The sequence below is a fragment of the Halictus rubicundus genome, chromosome 4 (assembly GCF_050948215.1).
Source record: "Halictus rubicundus isolate RS-2024b chromosome 4, iyHalRubi1_principal, whole genome shotgun sequence".
Lineage (NCBI taxonomy): Eukaryota > Metazoa > Arthropoda > Insecta > Hymenoptera > Halictidae > Halictus > Halictus rubicundus.
Window position 1 is genome coordinate 20,636,615 of NC_135152.1, and position 23,599 is coordinate 20,660,213.

The window sequence follows — 23,599 nt, forward strand, 5'->3', positions numbered from 1 at the left end:
TCGCCGAGCTTAGCTTTATTTATGGTCCCATTGTCGTCTTCTGAAAGATCTTTTTCTTCAGGAAAATGTAGAAACAGTTGTCTCACTGCTAAGTTGTGCGCTAGGACATGTGTGTGTGTGTGTGTGTGTCCTAGAGACTTAGTAGCTTTGTCACCCTTTATATGATTTTCTCGGTTCAAGAGGTTAAGGTTCATTCTAGACAATGTCCCAACATAGTTGTTCGCTACTTCTGATCATTTTCAAGGAATCCTCCGATGACTTTTGTATTTTCCTTTGTGAGAAAAGAAAGGAACAGGTGCTCCGAGGTAAAATTCGATAGGTTTAGCGTTGCGCATTGAAACAGACAAAATCGTCTCCGCACGCATGAACGTTGCAGTTGAAGCGACACAAACTTCTATTAGGTCATCCCATGAGTTCGTGCAGTTTACTCTTGTACCATTCAAATTCTACAAATAAAATATGTAATCACCCTTTCATTCCACAACCTCTTCTGACCTTTTTGGCAAAGACATCGTACCGTCACTATACAATTTCTGCGGCTTTTCATTAAAATACTTTTCAGTGGTGAATGATGTAAACATATCCACGGCACGGACTTGTGGGACGACCTAATATTTGACTCTGTGTTGTCCGATTATTTTGTAGAGCCACAGTTTTCGTTGTTTAATAAAACAGCGTAGGACCAAGAGGACAACTTAGAGCGGTTTTACGACGGCAGCTTATCCCGCGATTGCTTTCTCAACGATTTTACGGCCCCCATATCGATCGCGTTTTGGTGTTGATCTTTCGTCCACGTCCTCGTTACAGCGCAGCTTCGAATCTCCTCGATTTTACGAGGGACTCGCCGCGTCCCATTGCGCGAGATAAGCGGCGCCCGATGATTTGTGTCGTCATCGAATTATTTCTGGTTGCTCGCAAGATTTTCCGCGACGGAACATCCGCGGATTGGCGCGACCGCTAAGCGATCTCTTGATAATGTACAACGTTCTTGTTCCGCTTTGTTACGCTCTCCATATTAACACTAATCCTACCGATACTTCACGTATACCTATTCCTACCGCGACCGGTCTTTAGCACAACTTATATTTTTTAATATAGAATGAAGATAACAGCCAATTTGAAAATATAAAAATATAGTTTCTTTTATTTAGGAGTATATAATGTGCATTTTATTCGTTTTCACCGCATAATATTTCGTTTACTATACCCTGTTGGGCCTGATGTTCCCCCAAAAATATTCTGAATAGGTGCTCTTCCAGGATTAGACCCTTCTTTTCCTCGTTCTCACTATCGGAACTAACTAAAAATCTCCTTCTCTTTCGTCCTCTACGCACGTTCGAAACATTCTCTTCGTCCTCATCGGTGTTCGAGTCGGTCTCAAATAGATCATACTTTTCCGCATTGTCATTTTCAATATGAAAAATTTCCTGATCATCTTCGGAACACACTTCATCAATATTATTTATTTTCTCTAATAATAAATGTACACTCTTCGAACGTCTTGGCATTTTGGGAATGAATATTCAAGGGATAAAATAAAAACTAAAATATAAAAATCTGAATCAAGATGGATAAAAAAATGAACAAAAGATAAAATGTGAAACTTGCTACGAAGTATTGTTGGTTTGTTCACTTTTTTTGAAAATGACACCTGTAACACGTAATACAATATAAAATAAAAGTAGAATAATAATAGAATAAAAATACAAAATAGTAAAAGACTGCCGAATGTGCTCCTTGTAACTTTCACGTTTTGATGCTCTCTGTTCAGGTCACGAGACTTTACCGATTTGAATTCGTGAGAAGACGTCTAGGCATCCCCTTCGGCTATGATTTGATTTATTTTACAGTCATAGTAGATAAGACGGTGTAAGAAAATCCGAGGTTCTGGACCGCCTCGGATACCAATCAGGCAAATAAACACCGCGAGGCCGATAGGCGAGCTAGAACTCTAAACACTTTGAAGTGCCGTAAAGCAGTCCCTGGAAAGCACTTTTCGGCTAAAATCATGCCACAACTGCATTACCTTTCGTTTGTAACGACTTTATAGTTTCGGAGTTGAGTCTTTGAAAGAATACTATTACAAAAAGATATAAATCGTTCTGCCGGTCGAATGACCGGTCGCGGTAGGTAAGACAGACTACAAATTTTTCTCAGAAAATAAACAATAAAAAAAGAAGTGAATATTGAAAAATGTATTATACGCATACTTTAGGAAAAGCCGTGAAGTTTAAAGGCGATTCAATTACGGTGTATATAGGAAATTTTAATAGAAATTTTCAAAACGGTCATTTGACCGGTCGCGGTAAAAATAGTGTTAAAAAACTTTCAAGCGTCCAGCGATCCTTTTCTTAAAGAGCAGTCGTCAACTTTCGCAACAATGGGCTCGGGCGGAGGGTACCCAGAGAGAGAGAGAGAGAGAGAGAGAGAGAGAGAGAGAGAGAGAGAGAGAGAGAGAGAGAGAGAGAGTGGGGGAACTTTCCTTTTCTTTTTCCTGGCGCAAACGAGACCCGAAAGGAAGACATTCTTATCCGAAAAAAAGCGAAAGGTCCCGTGGGCGATAGAATGCGCGATTTTCTGGAAAGACTTTAGCAGAGGGGAGGAAAAAACCGGTGAAAGACGGGAGGACCCCTCTTCCACTTTCGCATTATGCCGGCTTTTATTCGTTTCTCCGCGGGCTTCGTTCGGCCGTGGTTCCTTCAAAAGCCAAGAATGGGCCGACAGTCGGCGTTCCCCGCTAACGAACGGCCCGGGAACCCGCGCCGACCTCCGCAGGATATTTGCGTTCGTTAGAGAAAATCGATGCAAAACACTCGAACCAATTATCCCCGGGCAGAAAATTTCGGATTTAAACGGACGCCGCGAAAACTGATTTTTCTTTCGGAAGCGGATAGTTACTCTTCCATCCGACGAGCTACCGAGGATTTCCGGATAACCCGAAATCCTCGGTATTCGTCTTAAGCGTCTCCCAAGTGCTGAAACTCCTTTGAAAGCGAGAGGTTGACTCGAAAGGAAGGAACTTACATTCTATTTCCACGCGAGCTCGTCATTTTCTCGCTGAATTGAAGATAAAGGTTTCTTCCGTTCAGGATGCCCCCGACAGTCATTGTGCAAACCAGGTGACTACTTCTGAGAATCCAAGTCGAAAGTGCACAATGCATTCGCGGATGAAGCCTGCAAAATCGGCGAACACGCGTGCAATTGAACAGAGAGCGCTCAGCGTGTCTGCTCGTCGTTCAGTCACACACGAAAACTTTATCATGTCGTTTTCACGCGAGGGATTGTCCCTTTTTGAATTTGAAAGCGGCCTCGAAGGTGTGTACAATTAATTTTCATTTTTCTAAAATTTCTGCATTGCCATGAACAAACGAACTCGTCGAAATCACTTTGAGAAGGGCCACAGCAAATCTGCAAAAGGATTTTTCCGCAAAATTTTCTCTTGGCGTCAAACTAGTCAAACTAATCGTGTCTTAATTATCTTTTTTCTATCTCGAAAAGTTATTCAGATTCTCTTAGGCAGTCCACAGCTGTTTGTATCGTCGCCTTTGTCATAGATACTCGAACCAAAAGTTGTTTAGCTCCGAGAGGATCATTATCCGGCGAACGAAACTTTTTCTGAGATGCTTTGGAAATACCGAACGCACCTTCATTTTCTCGAAAGACATAGATTTCACTCGCGATTATAATTAACACTAAACCTACCGAGCCTTAAAAGTAACTAATACATGTTGTCTTAGAAAAATGACGAGATTGAATTTATCTGGATTTTGTGCGGTTCGTAACATAACACATGCTCTCCTAAATATATCTATTTAATCATTTCCCACGAAAGCATCTTTACAATTGCAGTGTTTGTAAAAAATAAAAAATATGGAACGGTCATTTTGACCGGCGGTGGTAGGTTTATAATTGACTGAAATGAGTTTATTCTAACGAGTCGAGAAAAATGAAAATACCTATGCGAACTCGTCGAGACGGGTTGCTTGGTGAAAAAATTAGTAAAAGTGCCGTAAAAATTTTCAAATTCCTTTCGATTTATTTTTTTGTGCGCCCCACGACCGCACTGACACATCATACGTCGTTTATACGATATTTCAGGTTTTCTGGCCCGACAACTCAAAACGGAACTGAATTATACCGACTTAACTGTGACAACGAATTCCCCTGAGTGTGTCGTCGATTAATCGATTATCGAGAAGATCCATCTATGTATCGCCCGACAGGGAAAGCCGGGGTTCCCGATGATCGTTTTAAGTACTCGACGACCATCCTGAAACATGTATTAAGAGATAGTCCGGACTTCGACGTCGATGCGTCGAAACTTGGAACATCCCGAGCAAACTACGGAAATAATGATCTACATAAGGTATTTAACAGGTTTAACGAAACTTGTTGAAAACACGAAACTTCGGGCATAAATCCCGTCATTATGCTTCAGGTATTCGTTGCGGCAAAATTCCAATTTCAAATAAATCTTATTAATCGAACTTCCTAAGGAACTTCGCAAATCTGGCATAACGAGGCGTCAGCGGACTCATTATCTACCACTGTTCCGTCATCGCATCATTCCAATATTTATTCTAACCTCTTTGCTTAGCAACTTTATTCATCCTTAATACACAGGTGCTTGGCTAACAATTCGAAGAAAGAATACAATTTTTACCGGAATATTTATTAGGTTGTCGCATATCTCCGATTTTGGAATGCAAATTTCTAATTTGTTGACAAAATCTCGTTCAATTCTCGTGTTGTTTTATTCGTTACTGTTACCGTTAAACATGTACAACAACGTGATACTTGCACGCGAATTGTAATGGAGCGCAGCGATTAGCAAAGAGTTCGCCGTTTCAAAGGAGCGATGAATTGTTTGAAAAAAAAAAAGCGACGACCGGCCATAACGAAAAGTAATTTGGCGTTCGATATCCGAACGATAAAACGAACGATAAGTGCGGCGTTAAAAAGAACAAGAATCGGGACAAATCACCCATACCCGACACGGCCCGGTCTGATCACGGACAGATGACTCTACTCGATGCCAGTAGTGCTACTCAATCTGTGACCAGACAATAAAGGAAGTAACGCTTACGCCAGCGGGTTTCCAGCGATAATGGGTGATCTTGGAAATGGAAAAAACCGAAGAAAAGAATCTTCGGGTGCGCCTCCCCGTGCACGAAGGAGGTCAACGCGAAATGGCGGACCTTAACCAGTTAAGCGCGTTCGACGTGTATACACGTCATCGAAAATTCTATTGCGGTGCGGTTAACGTTAATGAATTCTGAATTTCTTATCGAATAAATATGTAATTCTTTCTCATTTTGCTTTCCTTTCTTTGTCAATAATTGCAGCATTTGGCCCGCGTTCGACGTATATATTCGTCATTGCTTGATTTCAATTCCGCGCCCCGTGAGGGATTTTTAAAATTTCACAGTTAACTAAGCAGATAACTTAACCCTTTGCACTCGAATGGTGACTCTGAAGCACCACTAGAAATTATTCTGGCATTATTTCAAAGAAATTACAAAAAATATTACAAAATATTTGTTACATTACAAAATTTGTATTTAATAGATTACTAAACATTTAAATATTATATGTAGAAATCGGATCGGTTTCGTGCGAATAACATGAAAATATTGCAAGACGGAAGGAAAATTTGGTTTTAGATTGAAAATAGCGCCGAGTGCAAAGGGTTAAACAATTGTACCCCGTCGAAAATAACCGGAAGATAAACGACAAGACGCGTTCCGTGGGATTCACTGTTTTGTAGGCAACTTACATTTTCAATTTACGTCAGGAATCATAGTCCGAGAGCCCGTTCGAAAAGGGTCGTTCCGGCTGAAATTGAATTTTTCATTGAGGCCCCGACGAGCGACCGACAAGGATTAATTAAATCTATGCTCGAAAAGGTGACCTTAATGAGAGAGGATTCTCAAATTGAAATATCCTCGAGTGGGCCGATCTCTCGTTCTGAAATGGATACTTGTATCGTGCCAGCGGAACAATAGAACGCTCATGCAAATAAATCTGTTTCGTCTCAAGGTACAATTTCCGTTTCGAGACTTTTTCCAACAAATTCGTGGCGTCCCTTCCGGCCGATGGAAAAACTTCCAACACAATTTAACCAATTTCTATTTCTCGCAGAATGTCAACCGGCTGCCGAAAGCTAATTTTCAATTACCCACTTTCCAAAATGGCAGTGTCTGTAACTTTCAGCTAGCAAAAATAGCAAAATAATTTAACTTTTAATCCCGCTGCTTCGAAACCGTGTGCGGAACCGGAAATATATGAATCGCGTAATTTTTTGTCGCGATGACGCACGAAATGTTGTGTCGCAGAATTGCGCGCGGAAGAATGCGAAACACTGTTTCCCGAGGCGCACGTGTGTAGGTATAGCGACGTGTATATGCCACGGCCACATGCTCGCGACGATTCATAGACCGTATTCTGGCGAGCGAAGTCCGACCGGGTATCTCAACGCGAAAGATTTTTCGAAGTGAAACGATAAAGGGACATTCTTCGAAGGACACCAGGAAATGGGGATAAGGACGGGTGCGAGGGGCATTCAAATAAATTCCGGAAACAGTAAATCTCGTGGAAATCTCTCTTCGAGACGGTGGAAGCGGGGCAAGGATGGATGGATAACCACATAAGAGGCATACACACATGCACGCGGTAAATACCAGTTGAAAATGTAAGTTCATTGTAGAATTGTGACGTTCTTTTCTCAAAGTCACCTACATTACTTTAAAGCATGTTTTCACTTTGAAATAAAATCAACTTCATGCGGTCTACTTTGATGTCAAGGCTCAATGGTTGCACATGGTTGCATATGACAAGCTTTATAAATATATTCGTAATTATCATTACTCTTTTTCAGTTTGTCTAGATCTTGTGCACGTAAGTTGTACAAGACCTGTCCGTTTCTAACAAATTCTTCTTCAGTCGATTTATTTCTTATTTATTTAAACTGTGCAAAATATTAACAACTTGAAGGATCTGTCTTTGAAGAGATCAAGAACAGAAATGTTTTCTAGAAACTTTTTTTCTGTAGAAGAAAGAGAGAAGCACGATGTAAAATAGAGCCCTGAAAGAAGGTATTTCTTATTTATTTAAACTGTGCAAAATATTAACAACTTGAAGGATTTGTCTTTGACGAGATCAAGAACAGAAATGTTTTCTAGAAACTTTTTTTCTGTAGAAGAAAGAAAGAAGCACGATGTAAAATAGAGCCCTGAAAGAAGGTTTAGAGAATTTTATAATGAAAATGGATACACGAATTAGATTTTAAAAAATAATCACACGTCCACGAATTTCAATTCTGAGAGTGGCTTCTTGTTTCATTTTACGTAAGAAATTATTTGACTATAGTCTATCGGAGACCAGTTCTTTTTACATAATGGCTCCAGGCAAGATACGCAGACGACTGTGAAAGGTCTGAAGGATCCAAGGATCCTCCGTAAAATCGCGAAATCTCTCGAGCAGTTTGAGGAACAGCGTTTTATTCTTCGAGGACCAAGTTCGAGCTAATCTCGAATATCTTTGAGAGGTATACAAGCCGGACTGCCAGGTCACTGGACAAAAGATATATTGAGTTTCCGTGTACGATGGCGTCAATTTCTGGAACGCCTATCAATAATCCGCGAATTTCCAGCCGGTGGAAGAAATCTGTGTGCATTTATCGTTACATAAATCCTACTTTTTCTCAAGTCAAGACTATCGAACGCGATATTCCTCTTGATTAAACGCTATTGGACGTTTTCACAGCAGCCGCTCGATAAGCACGCGCCCTTTAACGACCCGTTAGGAACGCCCCTCGCTCGTACGCATGCGCCGCACCCCACTCTGCCCATAATCCAGAAAAACGGACCATTTAGTAACTTACACACTACTTATTATCCCATATATTCGCCCACTAATTAATTAAAGAGTGACTTTTCTCGCCTCCACCATGCTTAATTACTTCATTATCCGTAATTACATACTTCAGGAGTTCCGTAATTAAATACTTCAGGAAGTGGTTACTGTACATCATACGAGAAATTAGCACTAGGTTTACGGACTATTTTACGTTACTTTATAAAAATGACAAGAATGTGCTTCTCAAATTTTTAGCCATTCGTTTTTTAATATCATATACCCAAAGAAATAAATTTGTTGAATAATTCCTCATGGATGTATCTCCTTCAGGATCTTAATAATTGTAAATTAAAAATATTAGAACCCGTCATTTTGACATTTCAGTCTCTCTATAATGGACCTTCGAATCAGTCAAAGGGTGCTCCTCTCAGCTTTCAGAAAATAAGTTATGATAACGGGAAATTGCATAAATATTCACGGTTTAATCATGATAAATTTGACACAGAGATGTATTCAACTACGTATCGCAAGATCCCGGAAACAAACTTGGCGAGTTTGTGAATTTTGTGTGAAGGTCTACGGCAGAACGAATTGCAGTAGCAAAATAAACACCTTAATCGCGCGATTTATAGTTTTAACATGCGCTCAAAATGTTAGCAGAGTTAAATGGGGCGCTGTGTATATCGCGGAAAGTAAATACAACATAGACCGAAGCACAGCTGTGGGATATTGTTATAACCTATTGCTCCCTCTGCCAAACAAAGTGTCTGCTAACCGTTCGAACCTTAACAAACAATTAATAAAGAGAGGATCCTTCGCGGCGAAAAGGGATCGTCGTCTGACGAGCTTTCGTCAATTTTCATCGAAGGGACGTGCAAATTCCCGGTAAACATTCGCGCAGCTCAAGAATTGACGTTGGTAATTAAAGCTTAACAGACAAATTATTTCGGGATCTAAAATTGAAATCCTCTTCCAAATCCGTGTCAACTTGTCTCTTTCGTTCGCTGTTTTCACGAATCTGGGGTAATTCAATTAATCGTTGAGCCGTAGAATTTATAGCAGGAGCAGAAGAAAATTTCTTCAAAAAAAAAACCCGAAAGAAACATTTCGATTACGTTCCGGAGAGTTTATTGATAAACAGGTCGCGATACAGGATGATTTCTGTTTTCAATAACAACTGTGCAAAAGTAGATTTCCAAACTGCTTCTCGTCGCAGCAGAATTATTCAGAGTCCTGGTATAATAATCTCAGCGTGTTAATGGGCCTCGACAGTCGGAAATTGCGTCTGTAATTTTCCTGGTAAATCTTACGAAAATTAGGGCTCCGTTGAAGGCGTCGTCGAAGCAGAAAATGAAAAGGATTTCTGACACGGTTTTTGAATCCTCCGTGCGAAGACAAAAAGCCACTTTATCGAGTAACCGCCTGCCATAATTAAAGTCTCTCCGGTGGTTTCGGCGAACTCGATCGCGCAATGTAATACACGGGCAGCGCCATTGCGGCCGGGGATCGTCAAAAGCAGCAGCATTCACCGGCAATTTTGATTTCAGGGATTTCAATTAGGGCAGCAGCTTTAATGCGGCTCTCGGTCAATTTGCGCGGTAAGTTTCCCGACTCTGGCCCGAGCCCGTGTGCAACAACTGGCAACGCGACCAAGTTTCCTGGACCGGTGAATGAAAATGCAGCTAATACTTTAATGGCGGCCACTCGGTGCGTGCAATCACGTTCGCAAACGACCGTTGCGACAACAATTATCACGACCACGCTCGGATTCGTCGAAGCCGATCAAGGACCGAATGACCAAATTACGACGACAAAAATATAAAATGAGATCTTATTTGAAATTCCGGTTAGAAATGCTTATAAGAAGACTGCTTAATAATTATCTTCGGGAAAGTAGCTACTTAGGGGTAATTGGGGTCATGAAAAAGGGTCAAGGGTCCATAGTATTTTAATTAAAAAAAAAAGAAATTAAATAAATTAAAACACTAAATTATTTCTGTAGGTTTTAGTGAGATACAATATGCAATAAGAATATTATTTTACAACCTCGTGTTCGTTGTTTGTTGTTAAAACGACCGTACATATATTTACAACCACGCCATTTCATCGAAAGTTTCGAAACAAACACTTTAACTATACGTTTCATTTGTATGATACGATGTTTAGAAAGTTCACTAACGCCAAACTTGTCGAATATATACTTGAACAATCGTCCGTTACACTTAAATGACGAAACCTTGAAAAACTGTTCACTTCTTAACACATCAAACAGTTCTTCTCTCGTAATCTTCATTTCCTTTACAGCGCGGTCGACGCGACTACCTGTAAACAATCCGATCTATTGATCGATAGGGCAAAGATGGGCACTCGTTGTTTAATTTTTTATATTAGTTATAAGCCATTTTTTCGAACTAGTAAAGAAAAATCGGTGTACTATTTGGAACTCTAGCTAAAGTAAGCATATCAATATTTTTTCACCAAAAATAGTATATGATAGAACATACTATATTAACAGTATGTACAACTTATCTTTGCGTTAGCAATAATTGCAGATGAAAGTACGTGCCTGACGCTTCAATATCCATGTGGGAAACTTGGCGAATTTAAATTGGAGAAAATAGGATGAACGCAATTACGTCGTCAACAATACTGGCGCAAACAACTGAGATTCGCCGTCCGAACCATAACCTCAGTTTGCGCATGCGCACCGACTACTATGTTGCGTTAACAATAAAAATGCTCACGCTATATTGTAGGCCGTTTCTTAGAGTACGTTATGATTGTATTTTTCATTAGTCATTGTCGTCGCAATTTGGTCATTCGGCCGTATGTGCGTCGATCTGTTTAACCGTTCGAGGGAAATTTATGGCGATCTCTCCCGCAAAAGGATAGCACCCGGGAACATTTTTCAACAATTCACTGGGAAGTCGTTTGCCGTCTACATCGATTCCTTTCGACAGTCTCCGCGGCTCCCATTATCAACCGCTTCCCTCGCTCACGTTCGCGAACATTGAATTTACTATCTGTCGTTCAGGAAACCGTGGTCTCATCAATTTTTGAACGATCGCCTTTCATGTCAACTTCTGCGCGACCGGAAATGAATAAAAATACCGCGTCGGACGTGCCCGCTCGAAAACCGTCCGCGAAATTATTCAACGCCGTCTTACAAACAGCGCGGCGTCGCTGTATTAGCAACTTTATCCAGCGGAAGCCTGTTAATAGGATTTCTAATTATTGTGTCGTATCAAAAGGAAGTTTGAAAATCTTCTTTTACGTAATCCTCAAGTATAAAGTTATCAGATCACGTTGGCGAGTCAAGTTATTTTGCAACGTCGGCGTTGCAAAATACTGTTACATTATTCCCCGTTCAAATTGTCAAGAGACAAAAAATAAACAGTGGCAGTCCCTGTGCCCTGAAATTAATTCGGGAAATTATAATTGTGAAAGAAATTATGTAGAAATTTGGATAGCCTACGGAACGAAGGAAAAATTTCAAGTGACTTGAACAAAGAAAAGAAGTGCGGTTACACTTGTGTAACACAGATAAATAGGCTATCCTAGATCCATGCTAATCGCTCTTTGCCACAACGAGACTGTATAGTGATCCATTTGAGGACGCCAGGGAAGTGATTTAAATACGCAAAAAGCGCAATCCAATTTTCATATCAGACGAGCGAACTCTCGTGCGGAGAACGTGATATTTGTCCGGGAAGATGGCGGCTATTTAAAACCGCGAGACGCGAGATTCATAGCAGCCATTTAGGCGGCCGGACCTTGAGCGAAACTTTGAAAATCGCGGACACCGTGACAGATTGCGGCAAAAGTCGTGGGCGGGGAATCCTCTCGTTTGAAACGGAACGGAACGTTTCGTCCGAGTGCTCTCTGCAAAAATGCGTGGAACGTCGAGCAACAAAATGGCGGGTGACAACAGATCGATCCGCGGCGAAAAATGCCACGCGAAGCGGAAAGCGAAAAGGAATCAAGCGGGAATCGAGGTAAATAATTCCGTGACATTGAAAGAGCGAAACGATTGCAATCGGTTATACAATTATTTAAATGCTCATTCCGAGACACAAGCATTTCCCACGCGATAAACGGAAGATCAGGATGACTGATTAAAGTCATCAAGGTTCAGTCAACGACTATCCAGATGTTGCTAAATCCCTCGCAATCGTCCAACTCGGGATCAGATATCGTGCTGTAAAACGATTAATACTATTTCGCAATCGGTTTTGTCATCTCATTAAAACGATCGTAGAATCGTGTCCTCGCAGATAAAACCATCGAGTCGGAAGATTTTCTTAATTATTTTTGCCAGGCTAATTTTCCTCGGTGCAGGTCTCCGGCTCGGCTGTTTCGTTTCATTGCCGGCGTTTAATTGCTTTGTAAACCGCTCCTGAACTTCCTCTGTGGCGGGGAAGCATTACGACGAAATAATTCGTAACTTTTCAGCGAATTAATTCACGTCGGGGTTGCTCGTCGCGACGAATTAAAATGTCCCCGGCCGGCGTTCCATTGTTACGGGACATTTCAATGCGCAGCATTTAATTAATCCGTGGACGCTCTATTTGTTTGCGGTGTAAAGCGAGATTGCAGCGGATCGGGAAATAGTCGGGCCCGAGATACACGTGTCCGCAAGATTGTTCAAAACCCGGAGGGCAAGGGCTTAAGCTAATCAACTATATCATTCGTATTCCGCGGGAACTTCGCCGGCCGAAGTTTTGCATGAACTTCCCGAAGAAATCTTCGCCGCGCCGCACCATCTGAGGAAGATCGAAACTTTCTCGGTAATATGTTTAACACGAAGACCCATGGAAACCGAAAGAAGATAAATGGAACCGATAACTCGATGTGCCCACGGCCGCTCGAATCGATAACGAGAGGCAGATCGTCCTCTTCCATTCTATCGACTAATCAGAAGACGGCATCGAAGTTTATTGTCTTCGACGAAAACGCGACGGGGAGCATGTTGTTAGGGGGACCCATAAGTAATCAATTATTTTGAAATCTAAAACAAACTTTGTAGTAAATTCAAGTTTCTATATAATCTCCGCCATTATCAAGGACAGTTTGTCACCTTTCCAGCAAATTTTCAATCCCCCTCTTATATTATAGAAATTATAATAATCCCCCTCTTATTATAATAGAAATCCAGGGTTCGTCAAGCAAAATATGACTCGAGGTGCCGAGGTGAAAACGAAAAAGTATGCAATGACGAATATGATCCTCGGAAGGTACGGACGCCGTCATTTTGTTACAGGGTTGTAAAAAGAAAATTATACTTTTTCGAATATTTTGAACACAGGCTGCTTCACCGAAAACTGTAAAAGAATACGTGTTTCCTGTTGAACGATCGGTGCAGAACTAAAGGCAAAAGAAATTCTTTGGAAATAATTGATTACTTATGGGTACCCGTAATATTACGCGAATCTCGATCGAGGCTTGCACGGGATACGCAGACATGATTGAACTTCGGCCATTCGCGAAGTTCCCGGTGACTCGATCCCCTAATGGGCCGTGAAACCGGGAATACGTCGGGGCGCTTAGATTACCGGTAACGAGAGAATATGTGCATACGATAAGCTCGTGTTTCGGCGGCGACCAATAACATAACTTTTTCGCGAGAGCCGTCCCCATCGATCGCTCTAAATAGAAGCCGAAGTCGTTACGGATTGAAACACACGTACGAGCCCGGAAGCAATCATACCGAGGATCGTGTGTTGGTGTACATGGCCCCGTTTCTTACAGAATAAACTCAATTTAATCCGGCGCCGAGAACCGATGGTCCAGTGTTAATGGAATTCAACCTGCTGGATGCGTCACGCTCGACCAGGTCTTCGGGCACGATTGAGAAATAACTACGGGGCTCGATTTATCGGAGCGTGAGAAAAAAAAAAGAAAAAGAAGAAAAGAGAAAAAGAACGTCCAGCATAGGCGGGAACAAAAGGTTGCACACGCGAAGCGAACGCGTGTACGACGCACGGGGGGCTCTCGTGTAAGAAATAAATAAATAACGGGGGATAAATCAAGCCGCCGCGCCGGTCCGCTTCGCGCCCGATCAAATGAAGACAAATGAGATTACCTGCATCTTTGTCCTTCCCCGCGCAAAGCAACGTTGTTGACACCATGCAGTATGATTTACCATGGACTAGAACCAGCAGCCGCAGTTAGAGCTGCAGCGAACAGAGGCCCGGCAGTATCTGAAACACGCGAACGAGGCAGAACGGTCAAAGTTATAGCTCTCTTTGTACAGTGGCTCCGAAAACCATTGGCACACCGAATCTCTAGTCTCCGTGAAACTGTCGATGTTTAAGCTGTTGTCACTTCGGAAAGAAAATTTCGGAAAGCTTCCATTTACGTAAGTTGGCATGCATCTTTTTCCAAGATTCAAATCCTTAAGTCTGAAAAACTTTGAACCTTTCAGCCCAGAGATCCTGGAGTTCAAGGATCAATCTTCAGGTCTGAGGACCTAAAAGTTGACCCAAGCTTGGGCCCAGAATTTCTCGAGTGTCAATTACGAATCCCTTAACTGTGAACTGAACTGATTAACCCTCGGTATGCGGTGGGGATAAGCTCTTTTTTCGAAATAAGAAAATCGCTATCCCCTTCTCATCCGAAATAGGACGAAAGCCGGTCCCGAGCCATCGTCTTGTATCGAAAGAAAACTGTAGCGAAGCGTGGGTCAGAAGTGACTCCGGCATAGGCCTAGAACTCGCAGGAATTTGTCAAACACCTGCCTCGCGTGGTAACGCGCGATCGATGACGTTTGCACGTGGAACGTCGATTGTGTGCACGTTAATTCGCATTCCTGAAAGTTAGGTATCTCACAGGCCGGTCCCTGTGAAAGCGTTAATAATGCCAAGTAATAAAAGTCACACGACATGCAAGGAAAGTTACGAAACGAGAGTGCAACGTGGAGTTTTACAAAATTTAGAGGGTGTGAGTGGATAGGAGTTGCATGCATGTGTACTATTGATATTCGAAGGACGACCACGTTACGTCGGGCCGAATTATGTGGGTTACTAGTTCAAGGTCTAACTTCGTTCGTGTCCGGGAACATAAGCTCGTTTGTACCCCGGATAATTTACCAGGACCTCCGATGACCTACATTTTTAGTTTGCACCCGTCTCGCCCGAAACAAATCGTTGTCTCCATAAACTTCGGATCGACTCGTCAAAAATGACAACGAGAGCCATCTTAGCTTCACATGTGTCTCTGCTATAACCATAGATGAGCATAATAAACTTCAATTCTGCCTAAGCAGTTATGTCTATACATATCTACGATTCTGCTTGACTCCCCTGGACTGTTAATGCAAATCAATTTTAATTTTAACGCCGTTTCTGTTTGCAAATATCATAGTTCCACCAACTCGTTTGTTTTCCTGCGTCGAGATTCAGCGAACATTAATCGTTGCGTAACCCGAACAACGTTAAAATGCAAAGCATTAAATGAAGACGAGTTCGGCACCTCACGGTTGAATGAGTTCTATCGATTCCGAGGAAATCAACCGTGGTTCTCGCAAAAGGAAGTTGTTCCCGAACGTGCCTTCGCACTCTACGACGTCTGTCGATACGATATTCAATTCCACGGTATTGGATTTCCCTTCTCGGTGGTCTGCAGTCAGGCTACAACTGCAACTGCAGTTGCCAGTAGCTAGCAACGATGCGGTTCTATCAAGGGTCCGTCAATTCCCTTCTCCCTCGCTTCTCTATTCCGACGTTCGGTAGACAATGCGCCCGGGAAAAATGTTTGCGAAATCGGCCGGTGACCCCGTAACCGGCGTCCCGATAAATTATGCAGCTCGTTCAATGCATTTGATCCCCGACAAATATACGCGTTCCCCAAATACCGCACGCGAACTTTTCTAAGCTACACAAAATTATATCCCGTTCCTAGCAACTCATAAACAATTTCTTCCATTCGAATCCGATTCGATATTAAGCCACGTGCTCGTTTTATCTTCCTTCTATCGTCTTCGTTTCGACGATTTATTAAGAAAAGTATTGGCACGCTAATTTCCCTAATTTTTCACGGGAACGTTGTTCGAACGACCAATCCTCGTTCTCGGAAAATGTAATAAGTCGGCGTTTCCGTGGATTATTATCCGGATACCTCGGTATTTTAATTGGATCGGGTCGCTTAATCAAGGCAAATGTATTTCTCATTCAATGCTGTTTCGCACATTAAAAATTGTAATACACATAGAGGCGATCGGCGATAATAAAAGCGACGTGCGCGCGGCTGTGCGTTCACGATAAGAAGCTCGTCTAATTTCTGACGTTGTTGCCTAGCAGTCTGGCGCATCCATTATTAATTCCGTACGTAATAATAGGAGCCCCGTCGCTCCGCGTCTCGCGGTGACGGGTAGCTTGGATTCGCAGTCGGATTAAAATTCATATGGATCCTTGGAAACAAGTTTGGTTACCGGTAGATCTCCCGGATAACGTTAAACATCGCGATTCCAATGTGCGCGAGAATTAATTCATGCAACGTTGCTCGTCCCGTTGCTCAAAAATTTGATTTACGACCGTGGAAGACGGCTCATAGAATCGTGCGCGGTGGTGTCGTGGCACGTGTACAAACTAATTAAGATCCGGCTAATAAATTATGAAAATTTTCACGCCGGATCCCGCGGGACCCGAGACGGATCTGAACGTTTCAATTTACGCGAGATACAGCTTGTAAACATAATCGCTCGCGTTCGACTCGATCACTAAAAATCTCCGCAGCCTGTTACACACCGTCGATTCTAACGTAATTTTTTCCTAATTTATTGCCGATGATGCAGTCGCGTTACACTTTGTCGCGACGTGAAGCTTTTATGCTTCACGGATGATATACGAGCGTTTTATGCTTTAGAAGACATTAATACATTTCGAATCCGGCATTATGCTATTCTTCTTTGTTCTGCTCGGTTTTATATCCGCTCCGGGCTACAAGGTTGACAGACTAAGGATCTATGGAACAATGCGATTGGCTTCTGAAGAGAATTGTTCTTTTGCACGATTAAAGAACCGTGAAAAGCGTGCCGGGCCGTGGCAGATTGTTGAACAGAAAGCGGAGAATTTTTTAGCAATAATTTTTGTTGCGTCACGCTTTGAGAAAATTCTTTGGCAGAGATTCATGATATCAAAGTGCTTGTCGTAATGCTATTCACTTTTTGAGAATCTTGAAATGACTTTAAGGCCAGTTTATATTACCTGGAATACCTGGAATCGTCTTATCGCTATTGTAGTCTGAACGTATTGTAGAAGAGCCGTGTGTTACACTGTGATTTTCAAAGTGGTTTCTTCCACATGCCTTGAGATCGCAGTCTTTAGCAATCGCAGTTTCGTTTTTTATTTGTATTTTTCTTCTTATGTTTACCCCTGCAGGAATGCAGCCTGGGTAACACAGCTATTTGCCAAGCATTTTCCTCAATTTGCAAGACTCCGTCGATTTTTCTGGTTCCACAACAAAAAGGACGGACGGCTCAAAGGAGAGAAGTGAAAGGTCCTGTGACGTCAAAGTTCTACCTCTCATCTTGTTTGCATTGATCAGTATTACTTTATTCCGAAAACCTCGTGACGTCAACGTTCTACCTCCCGTCCTTTTTGCATCAACCACGGTGCCTTGATTGCTGAAATCTGACGCCTTGGAGCACTCGATACTAAACATTGCTCAAACATTTCTTCTTTCATGAGGCTTCCTTGAATTTGAGACTACTTTTGATAATAATTTAAGGTATAGTATGACGTCGAATAAAAGATACAAGTGAAAACAAAGATCAATTGATTATTGAAAGAAAAACCTGAGTTCGAGGTGAAGTGCATCTTCTACCAGAGAATTTTCATGATTCTTTATCATTTTTAAAAAATCCGAAATGCATCTTCTCAATTTGACCACTAACTCCAGTGTTAAGTAGAAGAACTGCTCTACCGTGTGGTCCTTTCTATTTGAAAAACAAATAATACCAGAATGTACCGAAACTAGGTTTGCAAACAACCACTCAACACCATACGAACCAATTAATGCCAAACCTCATACTTATCTAAAAAATCAAAGCATCATCTGTAGAATGATTGTCTCCTTTCATTTCCAGAGAAGTTTCATCCAAAGGAAGTTTGCATAAGTAGTCAACGAGACACGTTTTTTCTTACTCTTCGTATAGCACTGTCAAAGAACATCACTCGGCCACCCTCTCTTCTGATTTTGAAGAAACTTTGCAGATTTGTGGAGCAGCCAAAAGTAGGGGAAACGTGGCCGAGGAAATTTAAGTTTCAGGGGTGAAACCGCAATCTGGAAGCCATCTATAAGACCATCTTAGAAACTGAGATAAAAGGATTGGGTGACGTTCCACGTACAGCAATCTGATAGCGACAAAATCCACAAAATAGAGAATAGAGAAGATTACTGTGTCTATATTAATCGTACATATTCTTAAAGCGTAGTGAATATGAAATTTTTTCATTAAAATCAGTTAATATATATATATGTTATATATCTCTTTGTAAATACTCATTATGCTTAAAACATAAGTATAACTAATATAGGCACAGTGATTGGTACCCCCACAGTACTTGGGTCGCTTATCCTAATTTATCCCAATTTTCTGCCATCAGTGGTATCAACGCTAGAACCTCTTACTCCTGATTGTTTCTTCTACAAATATCGAAATTACAAATACATTTTCCCGAGTCATTTTTTAGTGAACTCCTCTATGGAGGGTACGTGTTTAAATAAAGATTGTCGTTATTATAAGGCAATGTACGACAGTGGTGTTTGGTCCCCGGTAAGTCTAGTGTTAAGCCTGATTGTTAAGGAAATTTTTCAGCTTGTGAAGGGTTAACGCCGATCAGAACGAACTCGCCGTCGATATAAATACACCGAAGGCGACTAACAAGAGATGCAAAGAACGCTCACGGACCCGTCTCACCGTGCGAATCGTCGCCGCGATAGTTGCTCAGGAAAATCCGATCCAAGGTCGCAGCGGTCTTGAAAGTCCAATCAAACAGTCGATACACCGTTCGAGAGATGTGTCGACGGATAACAGTCCGGTCGTCGGAAACGAATCTCGTAATCTCGAACGATCGGGAGAAATCGCGGAACGGAAACGGAGGGGACGACAGCGAATTAACGGAATTATTTGCATAATGTGACGCGACCGTCTCTATCTCGCGATTCAGCAACGTTCGGCGGTAGGTATCGACAACTCCTTGAATTATGTATCGTTGGCACAGACGGAATTAATTGGCAGCTGGCAGATTGATCTCTGCAGACAAACGGCTATTTCGATCGCGCCGGTTAATTTATTTACACGGGGACAGAATGCACGTTGCTCGATCGCCTCTAGGAAGAAGATTCGCCCGTCGAGTCGAGTCGAGTCGAGTCGCGCGACGCCTTTATTATAGTCCCGTGAAGACCGAAATTGTCCGCGCATTCATTTATTTACGCAGAGAAAGTGCACGCCGCGCGGTTCTTCCGCGAATGCACCATCTCGAGATAAAAACCAGCACGAAACAAACGCCGTCTATTCAAATTCGCGGCTGTTTTTACGCGGGCTTCATAAATCTTGCAATAATCTCCCGTCTGCCGGCCGCCGCGCCGCTCGCATAAAATCGCGAAACGTCAAGCCTCGACACGTTTCAAGGGGTCACTCCGATTTGGAACTTTCAAAAAATCATTTTTCTTGCATTTTCTTGAAACGCAAACGTTCGCAAACAATGGCCTTTTCCTGGGCAATTTTATGAAAGCATTTCCCAAGTAAAGATTCGCCCGACGAAACAGCCCGGATAGTGTCGCTACCGTTCGCGGGCTTAGAGTGTCTTCTTAAAAATTCATCAAGAACACAGGCGGGGTACGGTTGTTAGAGGTTATGGTCTCTCAAGACCGGCTCTCTTCTTTTTTTCTTGCCTCCTTGGTAATATGCGCTTATAACGCCGAGTATCCGGTCGAGAATGGCGCTCTCGAACGAGGAACCGACCGTGGACAGCAGAGATCTGCTTTGCGAACGTTTATCCTCTAATTATCCCATCTATTGTACAGCCATAATTGCTGTCCACACTGCTCCAATCGTCCCGGCCTCGTAACGTTTCAACGCTCGGAGTCGGGCGGACGAGCATTACGATCTTCGACGTGGACACTGTCCAAAGCTCGCCCAACGAGTCGAACCAGTAGCTGGCGAACCGAGGAAGTCGATGCAAATTTACGCTCTTATCGTCAAATTTTTTTAAATCACGGCCCGAGGAATTTTCATTCCTTCGTCGATGCTGAACTGCACGTAAAACGATGGTGCGTCGACTATTAATTGCCGAGGCGCATCCTGACGTACTGCAATCTTTTACACGCCATTCAGCTTGTATTTTGAAGTGAACAGCTTCGTTAAAATGTTATTTACGATAAATACAATCAGACATCGGTGCAAGGAATTCCGTAGAGTTTCTAACGATTAAGGATTGGACTCGAATATTTTACAATTTTCCGAGCCTTCTTACAAACTGTAAACCTATACGTAAAGAAAAATGTTCGACTATTGTTATTGCATAATTTTATCACAAAAAGTGCCGAGAACAAATTGCTTGGAAATAAGTATCTACTAAAAAATTATTATACATTTAAATGAGCCTGTTCCCCACTTCAAATGTGTAGTCCTTGTGGTATAAAACCTTTTGAAAATAGCATATTAATAATAACAACGCTTAAAATGGCCGACTACTGGCCTCAAATGGCCGACTGTTGGAACGCGATGAATGTAACTCACTTCGAAAACGAAGAGAAAATATTTCTAATTTAAGGTTATTCACGCGAGGCCAATTAGGGCCTGAAAAGGGCACCAGGTGTGTTGCCACCGCGAGGGTTTTAGTGAGCAAAAACACTATATTACCTCCCACCGTTTCCCCAGGAGGTTCCAGGACTCTTCCGGGGCTATCGATTACGCGAACAGGGGGATGACAAGATAAAAAAGGATCACTTTAATAGAGACAGTGCCTAATTAGCCGAATAGGGCCAATGGCCGAAGCTATGACGGGTCCGTAACATGGTTAGCACGCCGACGTTTTGTTAACGGGGACAATAGCTGTGGCTGCAACGTCTTGATTAGCGCGCCGATGTTTCGTTAATTAGATGTCGGTAAGTTTGCAGATGCGAACCGGTCTTGAGCGGAGACACAGCATTAAATCAGAGGTGTGTACGGGGCCTTATTCAAGAGCTTTATTCAGGACACACCCACAGCTCGTGACGCTCGGCTGCACCGGACTCTTTCTGGGCCCCCCGAGCTCCTCTGACGTGATTCGTTACTCATCAACAACAAGAAATAGATTCTGCCAGGATATCAAGAACGATTCGTCATTGCCACGAGGCTCGAGGATTCAGAACGGTGGAAACGAGATCGGCCGCTGGGCAAAGTGTGCAAACGTTTTTTCGGTACGGATGTTTCAATGTTACAGACTGAAATCGTTTCTCCGTTGGCTTTTCATAGACTCGACAATTTTCATTCGTACTCCTCTCATCGATCACCTGTCGACATTTTTTCGTCCTGGATCCTTCCTGCACAAGAAGAATAAATACATTGTTTAGACAGCACGATAACCGAAATTTCCATAAAACTGTTGCGACGCTATTTTCAATCTGGAACTAAATTTGTCTTCCGTCTTACAATATTTTCATTTTATTCATACGAAACTGATCCGATTGCTACATATAATATTTAAATGTTTAGTAATCTATTAAATACAAATTTTGTAATGTAACAAATATTTTGTAATATTTTTTGTAATGTCTTCGATATAATGCCACAACAATTTCTAGTGGTGCTTCAGAGTCACCACTCGAGTGCAAAGGGTTAATACCACACTGCGGATTTTTATGCAAAATAAAAAGATCGTCAATTGCAAGGAACAGAAGCTATATGAGAATGTATTTGTCCTCTTCACAATTGTAATAAGTCAAGAACATTGTGATGTAATATCTTCATAATTTTGTATTTCATACACTTTGTTCTAAATGCATAAAATCCACAGTGCAACTGTAACATTTTAATTGTAATTACATTTGTACGTATCGTCAATCAGGAGCTACAAAATAAAGAAAAGAATCACATTTTCTGCATGAAAATTCAAATTATTAATTTTTCTCCCAATCTTAAACCGCGTACAATAAAGCCAACCACTACTACCATATATTATTTCCATCGTTCGACGATGAAACAATTTAAATAAATCTGTGGATTACCGCGGTTGGTCACGTAACATGACTGGGTTCGAAAATTGTGGTGTTCTTAACATTAGGTTTACGGGACCCGTCAAAATGGCGGGTTTCAATATTTTTATTTTAAAAATATTAAGATTGCAAGGATGCATAGATGAGAAATCATTTAGCTTTATTTCTTTGGGTACATATTACTTTAAAAACATTGCTAAAAATGTGGGTAGCACGTTCCTGTTATTTTTCTAAAGTAATGCAGAATAGTCACTTTTAATGACGGCTTCTAATATTTTTAATTTATGAACATTGAGATTGTAAAGATGCATCCAAGTGGAATTATTCAATAAACTTATTGATTTTGGGTATGTATTATATAAAAATGGCTAAAATTTTGGATAGACACATTTTTGTTATTATTATAAAGTAATGTAAAATAGTCACTTGTAGTGCTCCGCAAACCTAGTGTTAATGTCGCAACAAAGTCCGACTCAACGCAAAATGGCAGACGCATGACATTTTCGAATCGATCGGTAGAAAATTGATGGTGTCCGCTTAGGATGACGGCATTGGTTTCGTTATCGCCATGGACGCGCGTCTCGCTTAAACAAAACAACCCATTAATCGAAGGTTATTTGGGAACAAATCGGTAGTTCCGTCGCGCGATCGAGTAAACAATTGACGCATCAGTTTCACGCGGGTTCAATGAAAAGATAGACCAGCGTTGCACCGGGTCTTCCATTAATAGATTCGGGACGATCAAAAGGAAAACTATAAAATATTACGCAAGAGCATATTATATAAATGGTTACGTCACCGCTTGAATTTATTCCACGGGTTTGCTGCGCAAAACCGAGGTGTCAAATGAACGGGGGGGGGGGGGAATCAACAAGTTATTGTTTGTATATTACTTATGTACATCCGAAACAGCGATTTGCATTTTAAATCACGGCCGAAAACTTTCAGACAGCGAAGGACATTTCTCGTGCGTTTATGATACCATAACCGGCCACATCATAGTCTATTTTTGTAGTGGCCTAGCGCCTCGGACGCGAGAAAGTCGTTTGAAAACGATTTATTGACTCGGCGTTAGGTCCGCTTTTTATTTAAACTAGGCACAGAAGTGGTCGTGTCGGTCGGTCGTAGTCGAATAATCGAAATAGAAAGCACGTTATCTGTGTCGAGAATTCACACGTTTCGTTGGGCATTTTAATCGGTCAGAAAGAAATTGCTAGCAGCCACGTAATTAACGCATTGCACAGCATTATACCATGTATTATGGATGATTACACAGTTCTGCTCGGGCGTATCGTTAAATCTCGCGAATGGAAACCATTTATTACAGTCACATGATCGGCAAAACGCAGTCGAGCCTTTTTCTAACGCAGAAAGATCGAATATCTACGATTTATTTATTGAGCAACGAATAAACCAACCAAGGAAACAGGTTTAATTTTCCAGAGAATTTCAATTGATATTATAATCGGTATACACTCCTGAAATTCGATATCGCGTGACGATAACGATGATTCATTATCCTACTAAAGTATCCCGGGATTTC

The 23,599-nt window shown here is 41.8% G+C and overlaps 1 protein-coding gene across 1 annotated transcript in view; it reads right to left on the minus strand.

Annotated features, from left to right (window-relative positions):
• Positions 1 to 14,057, minus strand: part of Rhogef3 (Rho guanine nucleotide exchange factor 3) — a 255,046-nt gene extending 240,989 nt beyond the window's left edge. Inside the window, exon 1 of the mRNA XM_076787374.1 lies at positions 13,940 to 14,057. Within this exon, the coding sequence (XP_076643489.1) occupies positions 13,940 to 13,985 (46 nt within the window). The 5' untranslated portion in view covers positions 13,986 to 14,057. The remainder of the gene's footprint in view (positions 1 to 13,939) is intronic.
• Between the last annotated feature and the right edge of the window lie 9,542 nt (positions 14,058 to 23,599).